This window comes from Pomacea canaliculata, linkage group LG8, assembly GCF_003073045.1.
Source record: "Pomacea canaliculata isolate SZHN2017 linkage group LG8, ASM307304v1, whole genome shotgun sequence".
NCBI classification, from domain to species: Eukaryota; Metazoa; Mollusca; class Gastropoda; order Architaenioglossa; family Ampullariidae; genus Pomacea; species Pomacea canaliculata.
The window spans coordinates 27,540,930-27,560,022 of record NC_037597.1 but is presented as its reverse complement, the minus strand read 5'-3'; the positions used below and the strand labels follow the sequence as shown (position 1 = coordinate 27,560,022).

Here is a 19,093-nt window from a genome sequence, read left to right as displayed (position 1 = left end):
CAGTGGCGTAGGAAGATGCTCAGCTTTGGGGGTGGGGTGACTATAGTGGCATGGTAGCTGACTGATAAATAGAATATTAATTGATCACTTTTGAGGATAAACTGAACGTTTGTTCCACATTGCGAGGAGGGTCCTTTACCTTTAGTGATACTTTATTAATTGTCACGTACTGTGGTATTACATTACATCATATTTCATAGGTTACTTTAGGGTCATGGACTGTGGTATTACGTTACATTACATCATACTTCATAGGTCACTTTATTAATTGTCATGGACTGTGGTATTACTTTACATTACATCATATTTCATAGGTTACTTTAGGGTCATGGACTGTGGTATTACTTTACATTACATCATATTTCATAGGTTACTTTAGGGTCATGGACTGTGGTATTACTTTACATTACATCATATTTCATAGGTTACTTTATTAATTGTCATGGACAGTGGTATTATGTTACATTACATCATATTTCACAGGTTACTTTAGGGCATTGCGTTACATTCAGATGCTACAACGCATCAGATGGTGTATGAAATATAACATTGTCAGATCTGTAAAATAGTAAATGTAAGGGTTTCATTTGTTACAAAATTATGCTCCAGAATATATTGCAGGTTAAGTAAAACAAATGATTTATGCATTAACGCTCGCGCGCGCGTGCACACACACAAGCAAGCACACAGACACATGAATATGACTCCTCGACTGGCTTGATTTTGTTAATGTTTTTCTATATAAGAAACAAACAAACCATAAAAAATCAATATCTACATTGATAATGGAATCATCGCCAACAGCTCAAACCATTCATGTTTACTGTGTATACATCCACAGAAGCTGAAATGCCCTGCAGTATATTTTCGTAATTTTAATAAGCTGTCAGTACTGATGCCTCTGTTTGAAGAAGTGTTTTAATTCTTCACTATCAACACCGAGGAGGTTGGTGTCTGTCATGTGGGAAGTAACAATAGCCCCAGTAGGGCCTAGGGTGGCTTGTTGACAAGCCGGAGTCGGCTGGCAGAGGCATTAATGACCCTCAGGGGCTCACACACTAATACAGTAAACACACCTGTAGTCCAGGCTCCATTTGCAAAGTCCAAGCTGCAATATGAGGGCTGTGGGGGGAATGAACACACTGTATCTGTACAGAAAGGTAATATCGTAATGTTCTTGAAAACGTTTAAATTAGCAATCACAAGACATCAAAAACACAAAAAACAACAAATAAAATTCCCCAAAACACCAAAACAAATCAAACAAAAACAAAACATTTTTTCCCAACATAAATACTACAGTCTGTTCAAAACACTGCACTGTCAGCAATGGCTTTAATAGTGAGAACCTGTGAAGTGTTGCTAAGTATTTAATTTCAAATGCAAACAGTGATGACTGGAATGTCTGGGGTCACAGCCAAAGGTTAGCTCTCCGTGTCGCCTGCCTGGATACTCAAGAACGTCGCAGACAGTGAGTGAGTCTTTCGTGAGAAAGTCACAAAGGTCCTGAAAGTGCAAGCAGACGACACCTTTCAGTCATGTTTCGGCTGGCTGGAGGGGAGTGGTGCCGAGTATAGATGAGATAATATCGATGAGATAAGTAAATGAATTAAAATGATATCCGAGATGGACGTTGGCAGAGGGCAGGCAAATGGAAAGATGGATGAAGAGCGAGGCAGAATGGTTTGTGCAGAAGAAGCTTGTTTGAACAACCGAAAAGCAAAAAGAAAATTGTATATTTGTGACGATTATAAAGATCTTAATACCAGGGCTTACGTCGTCTGTCTGAGCTCAAGTAATTTACACGTGTTTGAGCGTGAAGCAGTGGAATAGCCAGGCAATAAATACATAGAGAACCGAAAAAAGGACTCATCACAATTCAACAGTGTGATTATCAAAACTCAGGATGGGGTTAGTGACATACAGACAGGGAAAAGGAGAGAGAGAAGACTCACAGGAAGATGGCAATGACCAGAAGATACAATCCTCCAACACAGAAGTAGGTTAGTCCGTGCAGCATGGCCTCCGTGTGTGTGTACAGGGACATCACAGCAAGAGGACCTGCGGCTAGGGACACGCTCTCCACCACAGCGATACCCCCGAACATGGCGCCTGGCATGCACGTGATAATAACGGGTAATAGTAATAAACAAGAACAACATAAGTGATAAGTTGTTTTTAAATAATTCTGGAAAAAAAGTGAAAAATTAACGGTAATTTGCATTATTAGAATGTCTGCTTAAAACATCATAGTTGTAGCCAGGATTAAAATTTAAACAAAAATTGGTCTTACAGTGAGCTGCAGCTTGCACTCCCCCAACCCCTTGACCACTCTATTAGATGTAGGTAAAGTATTTCTCCATTTCTGCCTCAATCAGATCCGCATCCAAAAACAGACTGTTTTCCTTAGGACTATAGCTCCACATATATTCAAACGCGCGCGCACACACACACACACACGCACGCACGCGCACGCACACGCACACGCACACGCACACGCACACGACATAAACATAAACACAGTCAGCACTGTCATGGTGAGTCGACAAGGATCGTTTGGACACCTACACCAAGGTGGACAAACAGGTAGACCGTTTGACTGTATATGAGGGTAATGGACTAAACGACAACAAAGAGTCTCCCTTGCCGATGTCAGTGTCTCCAGTGCCGATGTCAGTGTCTCCAGTGCCGATGTCAGTGTCTCCAGTGCCGATGTCAAGGTGTCACCATTTACAAGAGATTATTTCCGGGCCGTCCGCTCACCTTGCTTGTCTGCGGTGACCATCCGGGACATCATAGATCGTATGGTGGGAAAAATGACAGTGCTGGCAAATCCAACCACTGGAACTGAAACACAATCAGTGCAGTCTTACCTTCACTACTAACCCTGAAACTATTTACTGTTACCTTAGTAAAACTAGATAATTAAATAAAGCATGCAGTAAATATATTTTCCTTGCAATCAATAGCAATAATTAGTTGATAATACTTTTTATTTTTGATTTTCCCTGCAAGGTTGGCGCATGTACTTCTTGTCCAGGACAAGGCTGGACGTGACTTACCCATGTACACCATGAGGTCTGTCCGTGCAAAACCAAACAGAACGAGAAAGGCGGTACTGGAGGCGGCGCCCATGATGGTCAAACCCGGGGTGGACACGACTGACTGAAGCAGGCCGACAAGCGCAATGCTGGACAACGACCCCACCCCACTTCTGAGTGCCTCGAAGACGCCAATGCGGGTGGAGTCCCAGCAGAAAGGGGTGTTCATCAGGTTTAAAGAGTTCACCTGTAGGGGGAGACAGAACGCGTTAGTCAACAATCCTCGGCAGTAGCGTAGGAAGAAGACAAGAGAAGTAGTTTGTCCATTCTCCTTACCTTAGAAATAGAAATGAACGCGAAATACGCCAGGAAAAGGGAAACAAGTGACAACAAGAGGCGTTTTCGTGTGTCTTCATCCGATGTGAACACTTCCACCATCCGCCGAGCGCTCTCTACAGGGGAGATAACCTTCTTCTGTTTACCAGGCAGGGTCTCGGGCAGGCAGCAAGCGATGACGATGACGCAGATGAGCAGAAGCAGCGATGACACCACGGAGGGGTAGAAGAACCCTGGGGCAAAGCAAGATATGTTATCTATAAATAACTCCATTGACATAACCACAGCAAGAACATTTACTGCGACTACAGGAACGACCGAGACAAACCTTTGAACATTGTAACAACAACAATAATAATAACAACAACAACAATCATTTGTAGAGCACATATTTGCCCGTGTGAGGGTGAGCTCATTACGCTGTGCACGGGTAGTCGAGGGTACTAGTATGTATACTGGCTATAAATATGCAGGGTCTCGACTATATCAGGTTACCTGTCTACTGAATGAATATACACCTTCCTTCTCAGTGTCTCAGCCACATCAGGGTACCTGTCTCCTGAATGAATAATCCAGCAGCATAGTTTATAGCGGCGGTGGCCACCCCTGATGCCATCTCCACCAGCGCCATACCCAGGGTGCGTTCTTTGTCCGAGGGTGTGATGTCAGCAGTGTACACGAACAGCCCCAGCATGATGCCTGTCGATTACAGCCAATCAGCATCGAAGCTATCTTTAGCGCCATGACGTCACAATCAGGTAGCGTTTAGACAAAGAGCAATTTAAAAGAAATATCTGGAACATAATAGTCTAAACAAGGAGTCTGACAGGAGGACTCATTGTTAGCTTCAGAGACAGGTAATCCTAAACTTCCTACGGTACACAGTACAATGTAACTGTAAAGGGAGGACGTGTGGACTGTCTACTGTTAAACCTTTTGTGACCTCTGAGCATCGAGGAATATTTTAAGCTTTTCGGGCCTGCTGCTCGGTTGTGTGTCTTACATGTGTTCTCAAATAACATTTAGACTGAAAACATCCCCAATGCTCAGAAACCTAGACTCTCCCACCAACGAGCTGGAGCAGTCACCTGGACTGCCTCCGCAGATTCCATCAATGACGTAACCCGAGTACAAGGCAGTCAGCCCCAGGTCCCAGTAGATGATGACGGGGGTGGTCAGGCTCCGCAAGAAATGACCCAACACAGGCAGGAGGAGGATGAACTTTCTTCCCAAGGTGTCGGAGTAGGCGCCCAGGAAGATGTTGGTGACCACGGCGATGAGACCGTCCGCCAGGTCTAACCACATCAGCAAGTCGGCGCTTTTGTCTTGCACCTGGGAACAGGTAAATATAGGCTGATACTTAGACTGGAGAAAGGAACCAACCAAAACAAGTTACGATGTTTACTAATGCCTGTCTTCCCTGTTTGTTACACTAATATACATTGGACAATCGGTGTTTATTTTTGTTTAAAATGAGAAACAAAACTCTGGATGCAGGGCCCCTGACCTCATCCCGGAGTGAGTCGGCGTCACTGGTGTCGGTGCCGTTGTCGCTGGCGTTGATGCACGGGTGAGCGCTGATGCTGACGTCGATGCTGGCGTTACCGTACACCTGCTCCGTGATCACCTGGTAGGTGTACTGCGTCACCACCGGGCTGTGCAGCTTGGCCGCCATGGAGTCCAGGAAGACGACGACGGAGATCAGGAGCAGGCGCAACTTCCGCTCCCTCGACCCGCGCGCTTCCGGGGGGACGTCCTCGACCTCGTCCTTCGACACCCTGGCAGACGATGAGAGGTCATGCTGGCAATCCTGACCTTCTGCCACGGCACAACGACCGTCTTGCAGGCTGTCGTACCAAGACTCCTCGCCTCCTATGAGCTGCGCAGACTCCATGTTACCACCTGAGGTCAGTCAGGTGCAAACACTTCAGAAATAACTGACACACTTTTTTTTTTTTGTAGCAAAGTGGAATGTGTAAAAATATCACTGGAAATGATGACAAGAGAAAAAAGTGAGTTTCTATTTCACGGATTCAACTTTCACGCTGATGTCCTGATTGATACCGGATGCCATGACTCGTATCCACCCGAATACCCATGAACACATTTTTTTCTTTGTCGTCGGTCATCTACAGCCGACAGTTGAGTGATGTTTGCCAGATTGTGGACACGAGCAAAGGGCGGCCAGAGAGTCGGTCTGAACTAATTTGTGTTATCAGTCAGATGGTGTGGAGTAGATAACACTGGACGCAGCCTCAAAACATGCGCTATCATTTTGTTGGTGGCTCAGTAGGCTGCAGTCAATTTAAATGCCGCTCAGAGTTTTCACAAGATCACGTATGGGGACAGGTGTGTGAGTGCACCACCAGGTATCATGTCCAGGTATGTCAGCACTTAGGGGCTTGCTTTGTGACACTCAGCGCAATGAGTCCGACAGTCTAGTCACTAGTGTGTCCGATGTTGACCCATAACTTCATGGACCCAACATATGTGTGAAATAAATATATCAATAAGGAAATAAATACAGAAATTAGAATAACAATAATGTTTGTTTATAGAGCACCTTACCATAACAACAAAAGCGCTCAGGGCACACTATCACACACTATCAGTAAGCATCAAATTAGTATTACAAATTTATTCACTATTATTCATAGCTATTCACTTTCTCTCTCACACACACAATAAGGAGAGGAAGTGAGCGACAGATGCGGAGTGAGAGAGGAGCTCCCATTTTTTCCTGAGGTCAGCTGGTCTTCCGCACTTGACCTTTGACACGAGTGACGATGGCAATGGCCGAGATAACAAAAGTACATTAGTCGTCTACCCGAGTGACAGTCTACTGTAAGAGCACACTAGCAATTAAGAATATGAAAACTGCAAGAAGGACGCACCAAGAAATAAAGAAGAAAGACAGAGAGTTGTCTGCGTGTCATGTTTATTGGTTGATGTATAAAACTCGTTGATGTCACTCTAGAAGACTTGATGCGATGCTACAAACGCTGCATGGCTGTACGATAACATGTGTCATGACTGGAGGCCCAGTGCTACAACTGACACTATATGTCACCTGTGTCATTGCAGACTTTACAGCTTTACTTCATGTCACATGGCGATGTGCATCACGACTACCTGATTACATTATGACCACCTGACTACAGGTCACATGACTACCTGGTTACCTGATTACCATAATGACCACCTGACTACAGGTCACATGACTACCTGACTACAGGTCACATGACTACCTGGCTTCATGCACCACTGAAAGTATTTACTCCCAGAACCAGTGAAGTGAATAAAGAGGTTTCGGTGTGTGTGGCGCTTGGGTGCTCACTGGTCGCTCCGCGAAGCCAGATACAGGTAAGTGCAGCCAGGTGGAGCCAGGTGGAGCCAGGTGCACTGTGAAGATTTTCTTTTACACGACAGCTGCTATAAACAGTGGTTTACAAACCTGTTTATCATTCTTGAGACTAGGCAGTAAGGATTTCCCCCATCGGCTTTATCAACTTCACGACGATCCCTCCATCCAGCTGTCGCCTGTTTTATGGCTGCACTTTCGGACTTGTGACCTCCTGTAGGTGATAAAAGCCTGCAAAGTCTCTTGTTAAAACAAAAATCAAATAAAATCAATTGAGCGACTGGAAGATTTACATATTCGTATGTGCGTTTATCATGCTCACGTGTTTATTTATGTGTGCAAGTGCACGCGCCAGGATGTGCGTGCGAGGGACGCGTGTGTGCGTGTGCGCATCACTTTTTGATTCTGCCACCTGTAGGACTGATAAACATAAGGAGGAAGGAAAGAGGAGATGCTATAAAGGAATAAATAGCTTTCAAAAAGTGGAAAGAAAGATAAAAAAGCCATTCAACTTATTATGTAACATATGGCGCAAGTCTACGAGTAAAGCAGCTGCTAAACAGGATGAAAGTTTAGTGTTTCAACACATACATAGGTGTTGATAAACACGTGGATAAAACTATCACAAAGTACATGCAACTAAATGAAAATATACAATATAAATGTATATCTAAAACTACACGACCATTAGATTCCAAAATGTGGGTGGTCAAACGTGTCTAGGGCTGTCCTCCTTGTGTTGGTCCCTGCAGCCAGAAGTCTTTGGAGTTCCAGTCATGAGAGCAGAGCGTGGAGTTCATGTCACATCCCCGTCATGGTATATGACAGCTGTCTGCTGACATCCCCGTCATGGTATATGACAGCTGTCTGCTGACATCCACGTCATGGTATATGACAGCTGTCTGCTCACATCCCCATCATGGGATATGACAGCTGTCTCCTGACATCTCCATCATGATATATGACAGCTGTCTCCTGACATCTCTATATATAGAGACCGAGATGTCCTCGTTTGATTTTACAACAGTTTATCAGTGAATGACAAGAGCAGCTTATATTGTGTTGTATCCAACTGACTTAAAGTCATCGGGACATGATCTCTACAACAAGAAGACTTCTGAAAGTGTCTGAAATTCTTCGTGATGACGGGGATGTTTTCTCAAGGGAATTTTTTCAGCTTTCATCGGGCCGCCGATTGTGTACCTGTGTGGACTGACACACCTGAACGCGACTGTGTGCGAATGACTGTCGCTCCTGTGTCAGTCTGACCTGCAATGGAGGAGAGTTGGCCTGGGGCAGCGGCTATGAATATGTTGTGGTGTTGTTGTTGTGCTTCGATACAAAGCTGCCTTTAATTGCTCTTATCTTATCTTATGACAGCTGTCTGTTTACATACACCTCACTATGCGACAGCTGTATGTTCACACCCAAGTCATTATATGACAGCTGTCTTTATACATACACCTCACTATATGACAGATGTATGTTCACACCCAAGTCAGCTGTTCAAGATGGCAAGATAGCCTTGTCAATGAAGCATTGATGCTGTCATGATCTATCTACCTACACACAGTAAACTGAGAAGCACTAACATTATTATCTCCACTTACTTTGTGGTCCTCGGTGTTCACCGCAAGTGTACAACCACGAGCCACAGAGCGCAGTCACGGGTGCGAGAAAACTTGTCACTTTTCCGGGTTGACACCCCGCTTACCTGCTTGATGTGGACTTTCCATCTTTGACAGTCCTTCTCCTGTGATACTTGTGATACCTGTGATACCTGTGATAATTGTGTCTCGCCTCTCTTTGCTCCACTTGCACCCGTGGAGACAGACACCCACTTGACATGGTCTCGTCACGCGCGGCTTGCTCGACATCATTATTGGTGTTGACAGTGTCGTCGGGCCTGTCGCCGATGTTGACAGGTTGCACTTGACCGTAAATGTCAAGGACGGGTTATAGTTCATCGCCGGCGACGTGACTGAGACGTTAGAGGCACTTGAAGCAGGTAAAAAGACGTAGTGGGCGGGATGCAAACTGCAGACAGCTTGGTGTCACCTACGCTCTACAGTGCCTTTCAGACGAGGAAGATGAATAAATGAAAACAGCGACAACAGTTTAAATTGTAAATAAACAATATAATTTGAAGAAAAAGAAAACATAGCATATCCACATTTTCCAACCCACAGTCCGAACACAGCCTCCACTGTCTCAAAATATCCAAAGTTCCTTCTGACGATGCAGTTCCCCACAATAGTCTCCACTTGAAATTAACACAGTAGTCTCCACTTGAAATTAACACAATAGTCTCCACTTGAAATTAACACAGTAGTCTCCACTTGAAATTAACACAATAGTCTCCACTTGAAATTAACACAATAGTCTCCGCTTGTAATAGCTGAAACGCCTCCACTTGAATGATCACGATCGGCGACGAACCCCCGGCAGATAACGATGAACGAAAGAAGAACAAATAAAACAGAAAAACAAAGACCTTGAGGAAAAAAAAGACCAGTCATTAAAGAAATAGCAAGTTAAAAACTTAACTCTCCCTCCTTCTCAACCCCATACCTACTTTTAACTAACTATATCCATAAAATATACACATATATATCACACTCATCCAATACAGAAATTTCTCCATTCTTCAAACATTAAAAACACAGACTCACGGATTTAACAACAAAAATCCTCACAAATGCACACTCACCTCAACAGATTCAATGTTACATTAATTCCTCGATACAAATCTTGTCAGGACTAAACACCGAGTCGGTTCAGGACTTGTTACAAACAGCTCGTCCGCTCCGGACACACTGACAACACCGAGGAGACTGTTCCTTCTCCCCGCTCCCGTCAAGGAAAAACTCAGTCACACAACAAACATCCAAAACATCCAAACGCTCTTTCCTTTTCTCTACAATAACAATCTATCAACATTTTGCATCAGCAAAGTTGATTAAAAAGACCGGCCGGCCATCACAGGTCCGACACGCCGACAAACAGACTGCTGACACCGACAAACACACAAATCGCTCTTTCACACCTTCTCCCTCCACCTACTTTTCCTGTCCCCTTCCGGGCTAAACAAATAAATAATAATAAGAGCAGGTTTGTGACACGTGGGTTGTGAAAGCACCAGCAGTAAGACAACCAGGGTGATTACAGTGGTGGAGACGGTCGAAGCACTTACTGTTGAATAAGAAAAAGAGAAAGAAAAATCAAGATACAAAAAGAAAGGAAAGAATAGGAAAAGATGGGAAGCAAGCAAGAAAGAAAAGAAACAATACCGAGAAGAGAAAAAAAAAGCAAAGATACAAAATATGAAAGCAAGAAATAAATAAATTCTTATTTGGCCTGCAGCGCGAGTGATCATGCTACGATATGAAAACAAAGAAAAAGGCAAGGCTCCCTGTTCAGCAGGAAAAACTCACCGAAAAGAAGCAACAAAAAAATAATCTGTAAAATCTCCTAAGTTAGGTTGTACAAACAGTTCACCACTCCTTCTTTCACTCAAAACGTGCCGATCGCCAGAAGATATAATCTGGGCAATAAAAAGTTCTGAAACTTGCAGTCAACCTACACGTCCCCCCCTACACACACCCTCCCCCCTCACACACACACCCTCCCCTCCACGCTCCATCAGCAGCACACGATGCTGAGTCGCAAGACTTCGATTAGCTGTGTGACAGCGCCCTCTAGCGGTCGTTGGCACGTGTCATGACCCTGTGCCCCCGAGTGCGCTACAACATTTCATCTCATGCCAGGCTCAGTGTGAGTTATGTGCTTTCTAACTACAGCCACTACACCATCGCATCTTTATGGACTGCATCACACGACCGTGAGTACTCTCCTCACACAATAACAATATCATAGGACAGACTGACAAACTGAAAACGGGGGTTAATAAGGCTACACTAGAAAAAGGTGTTTAATAATTTTATATTTCAAAAAAAGATGTTACATTACAATATCCGCAAAGAATTTACCGAAAATGAATTAAAAAACCAAGCTTTGTTCAACAACAATGATGACGATTGAAATATTTTAGAACATTTTTGCACAAATACGATTATGAAACTAATTTCCACAAGTTCTGTTTCTGGGCTTATGAACTGGTGTGAGATAAACATGCACTCAGTCTGGCGTTGTTGGTGTTGTTTGTTTGTTTGTTTGTTTTTTTTATTGTTTTTACAAAAAGCACAAACAGGTAGAAATGATGTTTTCGACTAACAGGCTTGGGAGGAAAGGGGGGTTGCCGCCGGTGGTCATCTCCGAATTTTGGGTGTTTTTTTTTTTTTTATAATTTGTTGTGCTTTTAGTAACCTGTACATTTTGATGATGTGATTGGCCATGTGCTGGACTGTTTACTTGTCTGTGGACTTTTGTTGTTCCTCTCCTGACACCAACCGTTAGGTTTTGTCTGGCTTACACCATTGCACTTTCTTAAATATTTGTTACAAGTCGTTCCTGCGATAGACTTTCCATCAGTACCAAACAATCATGTGCTACAACAGTTTTATGATCATGTGGACATTCTTCTTTCATCTACCCGAGTATTGCTTGATTTTGCTCCAGTCACGTGACTTTCTGTGGAGCTGTCTCATGGACATCTTGGTCCATGAATGTCATCCGCCAGAAGAACGACCTGGCATTGCCATTAACTTCACTGAGAGAACCACAGGATGTTGAAAAAATAGTTTCCCCACCCCTGGTATAGAACATAAATATTTTAAAGCTCTGTTAACATAGCAACTTAATTACTTGTTAGGGTTTGTAAGTTTTTAGCCTCTGACTGACATGTTCGGCTTCAGGTTGTGTGTTTTCACGGTTTCTGCATCCAGCACAACCTGCCCTCCGCACATCCTCCTGGTGGCTTTGAACAGACCAGAGAGCTGGTCACTGCTTTTTTAAACAGGCAAGAACTGAAAGATTTGGTAACAGCTGACATGTCAAGATTAAAGAAAGAAAAAGACAGGATGCTAAAGCCTCCCCAAATCCATTTCTAATCAATGTTACTCGCGAAAATCTTGTTGACCAACCCGATAGCGAAACCGACAGATGTTTATTTTTCTTTGCTTTTTATTTCGTACGTTGCTCTCTTACATAGCATGTCAGGAAGAAATAAAACTTGCTGTGACCATTGAAATATTAGGAACAATAAGCAATACTTGTATCTTGCCTAAAAGCCAAGCTATCGAAGTTTTCATGTTATTAATTTGCCGAAGGGTGAGCAGACCTGTATGTGTGGTCTACACAGATGTCACAATGAAACACTAATCTTGAGTCCCTGGGTTCACTGACCTGCGACCTGTGCACACACACACACACGTACATACACACAGAGGAGAAACAATAGTTGCTACGATAGTTACAAGTACTTATATCATACGTTTGAGTGATAAATAATCTTTGTCAAGAAATCGTATGGTGAGGTCCACCTGCTTTCTCAAAAGACGCCAAGAAACACATTGGTTTTCAATTGTTAGCAAGTATGGAGCTTGTTATCTCTGATGTGATTTGGTTTCCAGGTTCTGAGAGTCAGTATTTCTTACCCTCTACGTGCTGACAGTTTTCAGTCCTTGTTGAGACCATGGGTGGGGAGGGTCCGGCCCCTATACGGCCCGCAAATCATTTGAAAAGTCACATGGAGTAGGATCAGGTGAAGAGAAAGGTTGTTCTCGGCGATGTGAACAGGCGCAGCGCACTTTTCAGGCACACCTGGAGGATGTGAGGTGTGACCAGTCCAGCCCCACTTCCGCTTCTTGATGCCTTGGCTGGCAAGTTTTTGGTTGGTCCCTCCCACAGGTCTGTCCTGGAGATCTTCTCGGGCCATCTGATGTTGAGGATGTCCACAATAGCTATATTGGTGTCCAATGTATTTTTGAGCCCTATGTTCATTCAAGTGTTATAGTGGCGTGGGGTAGGATAGTCCGGAGGGGATAGTCTGTCGGGTAGCACCGTGGGGTGTACCTGTGATGTCAGAGGGTGACACCCAGTTATCTCCACTCAAGTGGTATAGGGGGTACCCAGAGCGAGAGGTCCACATATATTCCTGTATATATATATATACTCTTTTGTTTAATTACATTCTTTAATTCATATTGAGGTATTTACTGAGTGATTGTATAGAGTTGTGGGCGAATGTATTCAGCAAGTATCCATTGTGTGACAGAGCCCACAACAAGACCTTTACAGCCGCGAGTAGGTGATTAGTGCAGTTTCACTTTTTGTGAAACTAATTTCTTTTGCCATTAAACTGGGAAATACGCTGCTGTGTGAAAAAGAAGTGAGAAATGGTCTTAAATACACTTCAATGAAGGCCATTGTCACACATGTAGTCGGAGTGGGAGGACCTAGCGCACGTGCCAGGACGACAGGGCGTGAATGATGGAAGTTTCCGGAATGAGTCTCTTTGATGATGAAAAAAAGAAAGAAAGAACAGGTGTGACTGGAGAGGGGAGAGCAGTTAGCCAGCAGGAGAGACTGGGGGAGACAGCAAAGGGGAGAGGACGTGAAATTGAGAGTAGAAGACTTTGTGTGATTGGAAGTAAAGAGCCATTGCGAGACAGCGAGCTTCACTGATTCACAGAGGACCTCAGGAACATTTTGCAGATGTGTTATTTGAAGTGAAGAGCCATTGCCGAGACAGTGTATCTAAAGGACAGTATAAATGAACTGAAGAACACTGTACAGTCTGTGTTTATGTTATCTCAACGTATTAACGGCCAGCCACTGGGTTACTACCTTGAGGACATAGATCGTAGTGAGGATTTTTAAAAATTATTATTTACATTTAGTTTTGTTTAGTAAACATACGCAGACTCTTACAGGCTATTTCGATTGATTCGAATATTAATCAATAATAAAAAGTATCTGTAAAATTTTATAAGCAAGCAATGTTATCCTATGGGATAATGAAATACTGATGTCTTAGGTCTCGAGAAGAAAAGATGAGATGATGGAGAGGCAGCTCCTTGCTGCACGACTCTTTCTTCCCACTTTCACATTGCTGTGTAAATCGAGAGAAAAGCAAAACAATCGTCTTACTGATGAATGATTATTAGGTTTACTTAATTTATTTCGATCTACGACCCTCCCACACTCAGAACATTCAAAACTCGGAAGATAAATGACAGTGCAGATGACTTAGCGAGCGACCGATGAAGCTGAGTGTGAGGGAACACGGGGATCATACTGACAAAGATGCTAATGTACCACTCCCTTCTCATCTTTTGAAGCAAAAAGGGAGGTATGAATATTTTGAATACTCTGTTATTGTTGTTTTGTTTTGTTTTTGTCTGTGAGTTTGCTTGCTGGTTGAGATGCAATAACACTTTTCTTCCACTGATGTTAGTTTTACTTACACGGTCCTGTCATAAAAACTTACAAATATTTAATGCTATGCACATTCTTGGGGACTTACAGTGATGTTTCTTGACATGTTTTATCATTGTACAAAATATAGTACAAATCGAACTATAAGAAGTACGCGTTGCTAAGGAACCTTGTGGAACTGATGAAAAAACATTGAACCTGCTTTTCTCGAAATGGCCGCTATCGTCCTTTCACACTTCAAACTGGAAAATTCACTCAACTTCGGCACCAGAAGGACATTCATCGTATCAAAATAAAGCTCGTATATATTTTAACTGCTTAAGATTTAAATAATCTCAGATTTTTTTAATAGTTTGGATTGATTTTGTAGTAGCGGTCTCATAGAGACAGAGATAAAAAGAAAAAAGAAATTCTCTTTATTTAAATAGGGTCGCTTTTGTTTACTAAACTTCTTTTTAATGTTATTTCTTTGTTGACTAGTCGAAATGTCAACACATACTCGGCGTGAGTTAATGTGTTCATGTTTGTAATATATATATAAATATAGTATTGTTCTTTTTATATAAACAACGTGCTTGTGTCATGGATCCTGTCGTATTTGATAATCATACGAAGTATATATTTAATGTTTAAAGTTCAAGTCGAACCGCAGACCACAGCAATGACAGAGACAAAATTAATGGTACAAAACAAACTGACTTATTATACATGTCAGCGATTGTGCTGTCATCCTTGCATGCCTCCCATACTGAGCTCGCCCATCGTCAGGTGTTGTCTTCACGCTTTTCTTCGTCTTACGTCTTGCGCGCGCGCACAGCTTCTTCGATGCGTCATTTTACTTTTTCTTTCTTTGACGTCATGGGTAGTCGTCATCAAGTCACAGACGGTGCTGCACCGTGGCCATGACAGTCAGAGTTGTTCATTTGTGTCGACCGATCTGCCACAAGCCGTCTTGGGTGAGTAGAGACCCATTCTGTCGGGTTCCACACCATTCTAGTCTGTAAGGGCCTTTGGGTGGCGGTGGAAGTGCAAGTGAGAGAATCCTTTTATGTTCAAAGCCATAGTCCGATGGTCAGATATATGTGTCGGTGTGAAAATATTGTTTTAGAAATTGAGCAGTTTCGGGACACACCTGTTGATTGTAAGAATTGTTTTATCTACAGGCTTATTTTTCTTTCTTCTTCACTCTTCCACCTGTTGTTGTTTTTCGCTCTTACTTCGTGTCACCGTGTCTTCACATCCTTTGTTCGCATTGCTGTCCGTCATCGTGTCGAGCGTCCGCCCTGCACCATCATCATCATCTCGTCGGCGAGTGAACTCGCGACCCTGCTGCACCAGTGTGCGGAAAGGCTTTCGACTGAACACCTAGAGCAGGAATCTTCGAGCAGGAGCTTACGTGGCCAGTGGCCGGCCCACTTCATCGCATCTGGACGAGAAGACAGAGGGGTGGGGACACGTCGTTAGAGCGGCAAGCAATGCCAGAGGGCGGGCTGCCGTCTGTGGACATCTTCAACGGACTTCTAAACTGTCACCCTGCAGTGCTTGCGGGTGATGTATTGTATAGACGGTGACTGAGATTAGCCTGTGCACAGGGCAGCTGATTTGTCTTATTTTAATTTATCTATTTTTTGTTTGTTGGATTGCTCGCGCTGATCTATATTTGTTCATGTGAGAGTGTGGAATGTTTGATTTTTGATTCCTATCAGTATTATTTTTGTAGCTAATAAATTAGTTGTGTGTTGTTACGTGAATTTTGTCTTTGTGATTTCTGTGTATGGTCTGCTCTCAGTTGAAGTTGGATTCGTCGCGGTCACGCGACAATACACATAAAATAATATTGTAATATCGAAACAAGAACGTCTCATGCACACATGCATACCAAAAAACAAAAAACAAAAAAAACACAAAAAAAAAAAAAAAACAAAAAAAACCCACAAAAAAACAAACAAACAAAAGCAAGGAGGGATAAAATAGAATAAAATGACTGTCATGTGCACAGGCGAGAGGCGAAGAAAGCAAACAAAAAAAGACACAACACCCGCACGCACTGTGGGGTGGCAGTTTATTGTCCGATCGAAGACAGAAGGCGAAGAAAGGTGGGGAGGGGGAGAAAGGTCAAACGGAGGGGGTGCTGTCTGTTACCGTGACGAAGGTACCTGCGAGCAGCCGACGGGTGACGACAACGCCGCTGGGCTCTTGGGCTCGAGAGACGGGTAGGGTCACACAAGCGCCTTGTGACCTGTCCCTTGATCCACCCCACCCCATCCGTGCACACACACTCAACGACAGGTCAGCACAGTAGGGGAGACAACACAGACAACGACACAATCGCCGACACGTGACAGGGTGTACTTTCACAAACACCTGGGTGGGAATCAGTTTCGGATTTTAACCGCGTTGGAGAAAATACACGAATCATTTGCTTTATCTTTTTTCCAGGCTTGAAATGAGTTGTAAGAAGACTATTGGTGTTTCTGATCATCTTGACTGTGGGTGTCACGGTGCTGCAGTACAAAGTTTTTGTGGAACATAAACTGTCCGTGTCTGATGTCATTGACCTGGTGCAGTCACGAATACAGTTGTTCCACTCATCAGTGTGGACGTACATGGACCACACAACACCAGCAAACGACTCCAGCAGCCAGCAGGTGAGTGGCACTCAGCAGGTCGGGTCTCAGACAGACCTCAAGGGCTTCGCAAAGACTGTGTCTGAGCAGAAGGAATGGATTACAAACGTGCGACACAGTCAAGGGAGGGCTTCCTTCCCGAAGGTGGATGCTGTCAACTGCACCAAGATATGGGGCAACGACCAACAGGAAGTGAGAGCTGCTCACGACTACCAACAGTCTCACGGGACACAACCCACCAAGAATGTCCGCCATTACTTACAGGAGACAGCCAACTGCACGAGTTATCTCCTCAATGGAGGCTTCCTGTCTGCGTCGGTTGACGAGAAAGAGTTGTCTTTCCCTCTGGCATTTAGTCTTGCAGCGTACAAGGATGTCGAGCAGGTGAGCTGGATGCTTGTCCTCTCTGAGTGATCTTCTGGAAAACACTTTTTACAACTAAGCTCGGCTCAAGCTGTGAAATATTAGTTTTTTCTTCTTCTTCTTTTTCTTCTTCGTCTAATTTCCGTCTCTTGCTTGCTCTAGCTCCACTTCCCCACTAATCCCATGAACTGAAAAAATACAAATATTTATTTTCAGCCTGGTCATTCTAAACCTTTTCCAGATAATTTTCAAAGTATTTATTCTTTATGGGTCATATTTTTCAAATGTTTCTGATCTGTGCTAGCACTAATATTTTACGATTACACTTAAAAACGACGCTGCAACAAAAAAAAAAAAAAAAAAAAAAAGGCGAGGAAAAACTAAGTTTCCTAGCATTTCTCTTATTTCAAGTTTCTGGGTGGTTTTTTTTTTTTCAATCAGATACGCAATGCGATGTTGTGCTCCTTCTGAAACACTACACCTGATGTTATCTTCTGTCAGGTGGAGCGGCTGTTACGGGCAGTGTATCGACCACACAACGTGTACTGCATCCACCCCGACAACAAGTCCAGCGACGACTTCCACTCCAGTCTGCGCTTCATCGCCGGTTGTCTACCCAACGTCCACATCATCGAGCGCCCCCTGAGTGTAAAGTGGGGCAAATACTCCGTCTTACAGGCGGTAAGAAGTACACAAGTCCCTGCATCTGGTGTCGCACATGAGCCTGTAAAAACAATCCCCCACCACAAAAATATTGGTCTCAGGTTTCCACCAGTTACTTTCAAACAAGTTAGATTAAGTTACCAACATAAGGCTACAGAGTTAGATATACGAAAATGTATTATACACAACCAAACACCTTCTTTATACAAATGACAGTGAATTTGCTGTGAACAGCACAAAATATTTGTTTATTAACTTAAATTACAGTGTCAACCCCTCACATGTAATGAACAACACCTCCACACCTGATTGGATTAAAATCTCTTACCAGTCTCTCTGTTATTTTTCAGGACGTAGAATGCATGCAGTTGCTATGGCAACACCCTACCAAGTGGCGATATTTCATCAACTTAACAGGTCAAGAGTTCCCCCTAAAGACCAACAAGGAGATCGTCCGGATTCTACAGACCTACAATGGCGCCAATGACATCACCGGTGTTCACAATCGGTGAGTGCCCGGATGTAACAAAGTTCTGGCTAGCACGACAACCACAACCTAGCGTGTCTTTAACGGGTTATCTTTCCAAGTCTGTTCCTCATGCAGAAAGCAATAGACTTCCTCTGAATGAACGATCGTCCACAAACATGTTTCCTGGAGATAAATAATGTAGATTATGTCCCCCTCCCCACTTTTGTTTGTCCACATCTGTTGCTGGTACATTGAAGAATATGATCTCTAATGAAAAAATTTGTTGCACATGACTTTCGCTCGCATTTTTTGTATTATTGATGTGATATTTATTGTCATTCTTTTTATTGTATTGTAGTCCAAGGAAAGGCAGACAAGAAAAGAGATATAAATATTGCAGATACAAGTATAGACTTAATGAGAAGAGCATCCAATTAGTTCAACTTATTATACCTACTTTATTTCTCAACTAAAGTGTTTACTACCACTTCCGCTATTTATTGTTTATTATTATATATATATTAGGCTACTTGGAGGCTACTCTTCTAATCTGTGTAGCACCTCCAACAGTGACAATCCCCACCACCTCAATACACACACCAACTGCGAGTGATTCTTGAAGGAGAGATCGGATAGAAAAATGTGATTGAGTATATATACATATAGTAGTATGGCACATTGTATATACTGTAGTAGTATGGACCATGGCGTGCATACACACGCACACAGGACAGGGTACAGGCTGGCGGTGGGGGTCATTACTGACCGGGTGCGACCCTGTCACAGAGGGAGAGCGGGATGGAGGTGTGGGGAGGTGTTTGGAGGGAAGTCGGGTGTGCAGGTGCAGCAGGTCACGTGGGTGGACAGCGCAGAGGTGGGAGCACGTTTCACGGAG

At 43.5% G+C, this 19,093-nt stretch overlaps 2 protein-coding genes across 4 annotated transcripts in view; one reads left to right on the top strand and one right to left on the bottom strand.

Annotated features, from left to right (window-relative positions):
• Positions 1–710: 710 nt before the first annotated feature.
• Positions 711–9,170, bottom strand: LOC112570428 (solute carrier family 46 member 3-like). 2 transcript variants are annotated; one of them, XM_025248842.1, is made up of 10 exons: positions 8,349–9,170; positions 6,832–6,980; positions 4,885–5,279; positions 4,466–4,709; positions 3,930–4,076; positions 3,378–3,610; positions 3,063–3,288; positions 2,764–2,847; positions 1,956–2,112; positions 711–1,506 (listed from the first exon to the last, which is right to left on the bottom strand). In XM_025248842.1, the coding sequence occupies exons 3-10, from the start codon at positions 5,269–5,271 to the stop codon at positions 1,425–1,427; spliced, it is 1,560 nt and encodes a 519-aa protein (XP_025104627.1). In that variant the 5' UTR covers positions 5,272–5,279; positions 6,832–6,980; positions 8,349–9,170; the 3' UTR covers positions 711–1,424. The 2 variants fall into 2 exon arrangements, with proteins under 2 accessions (XP_025104627.1, XP_025104628.1); XM_025248843.1 differs by having other exon boundaries at positions 6,832–6,952.
• Positions 9,171–10,475: 1,305 nt separating this feature from the next.
• The window catches only part of LOC112570429 (N-acetyllactosaminide beta-1,6-N-acetylglucosaminyl-transferase-like), a 39,629-nt gene continuing 31,011 nt past the window's right edge, over positions 10,476–19,093 (top strand). The window contains exons 1-4 of one of the 2 annotated variants that reach the window (XM_025248844.1): positions 10,476–10,579; positions 16,516–17,087; positions 17,568–17,747; positions 18,080–18,237. In XM_025248844.1, the coding sequence (XP_025104629.1) occupies positions 16,683–17,087; positions 17,568–17,747; positions 18,080–18,237 (743 nt within the window). In that variant the 5' untranslated portion in view covers positions 10,476–10,579; positions 16,516–16,682. Of the gene's footprint in view, positions 10,580–14,973; positions 15,033–16,515; positions 17,088–17,567; positions 17,748–18,079; positions 18,238–19,093 lie in introns of those variants that run through there. The other variant, XM_025248845.1, reaches the window with a different exon arrangement.

What these genes read in the sequence shown, in the direction of transcription:
- LOC112570428 (XM_025248842.1), bottom strand. Translation starts at nt 5,271, where the DNA reads ATGGAGTCTGCGCAGCTCATAGGAGGCGAGGAGTCTTGGTACGACAGC. An exon ending in ATTATTCATTCAGGAGACAG is followed by an intron (nt 3,611 to 3,929) that starts GTACCCTGATGT and finishes GCTTTGCCCCAG; the next exon opens with GGTTCTTCTACCCCTCCGTG. An exon ending in GGTCACCGCAGACAAGCAAG is followed by an intron (nt 2,113 to 2,763) that starts GTGAGCGGACGG and finishes CGTGCATGCCAG; the next exon opens with GCGCCATGTTCGGGGGTATC.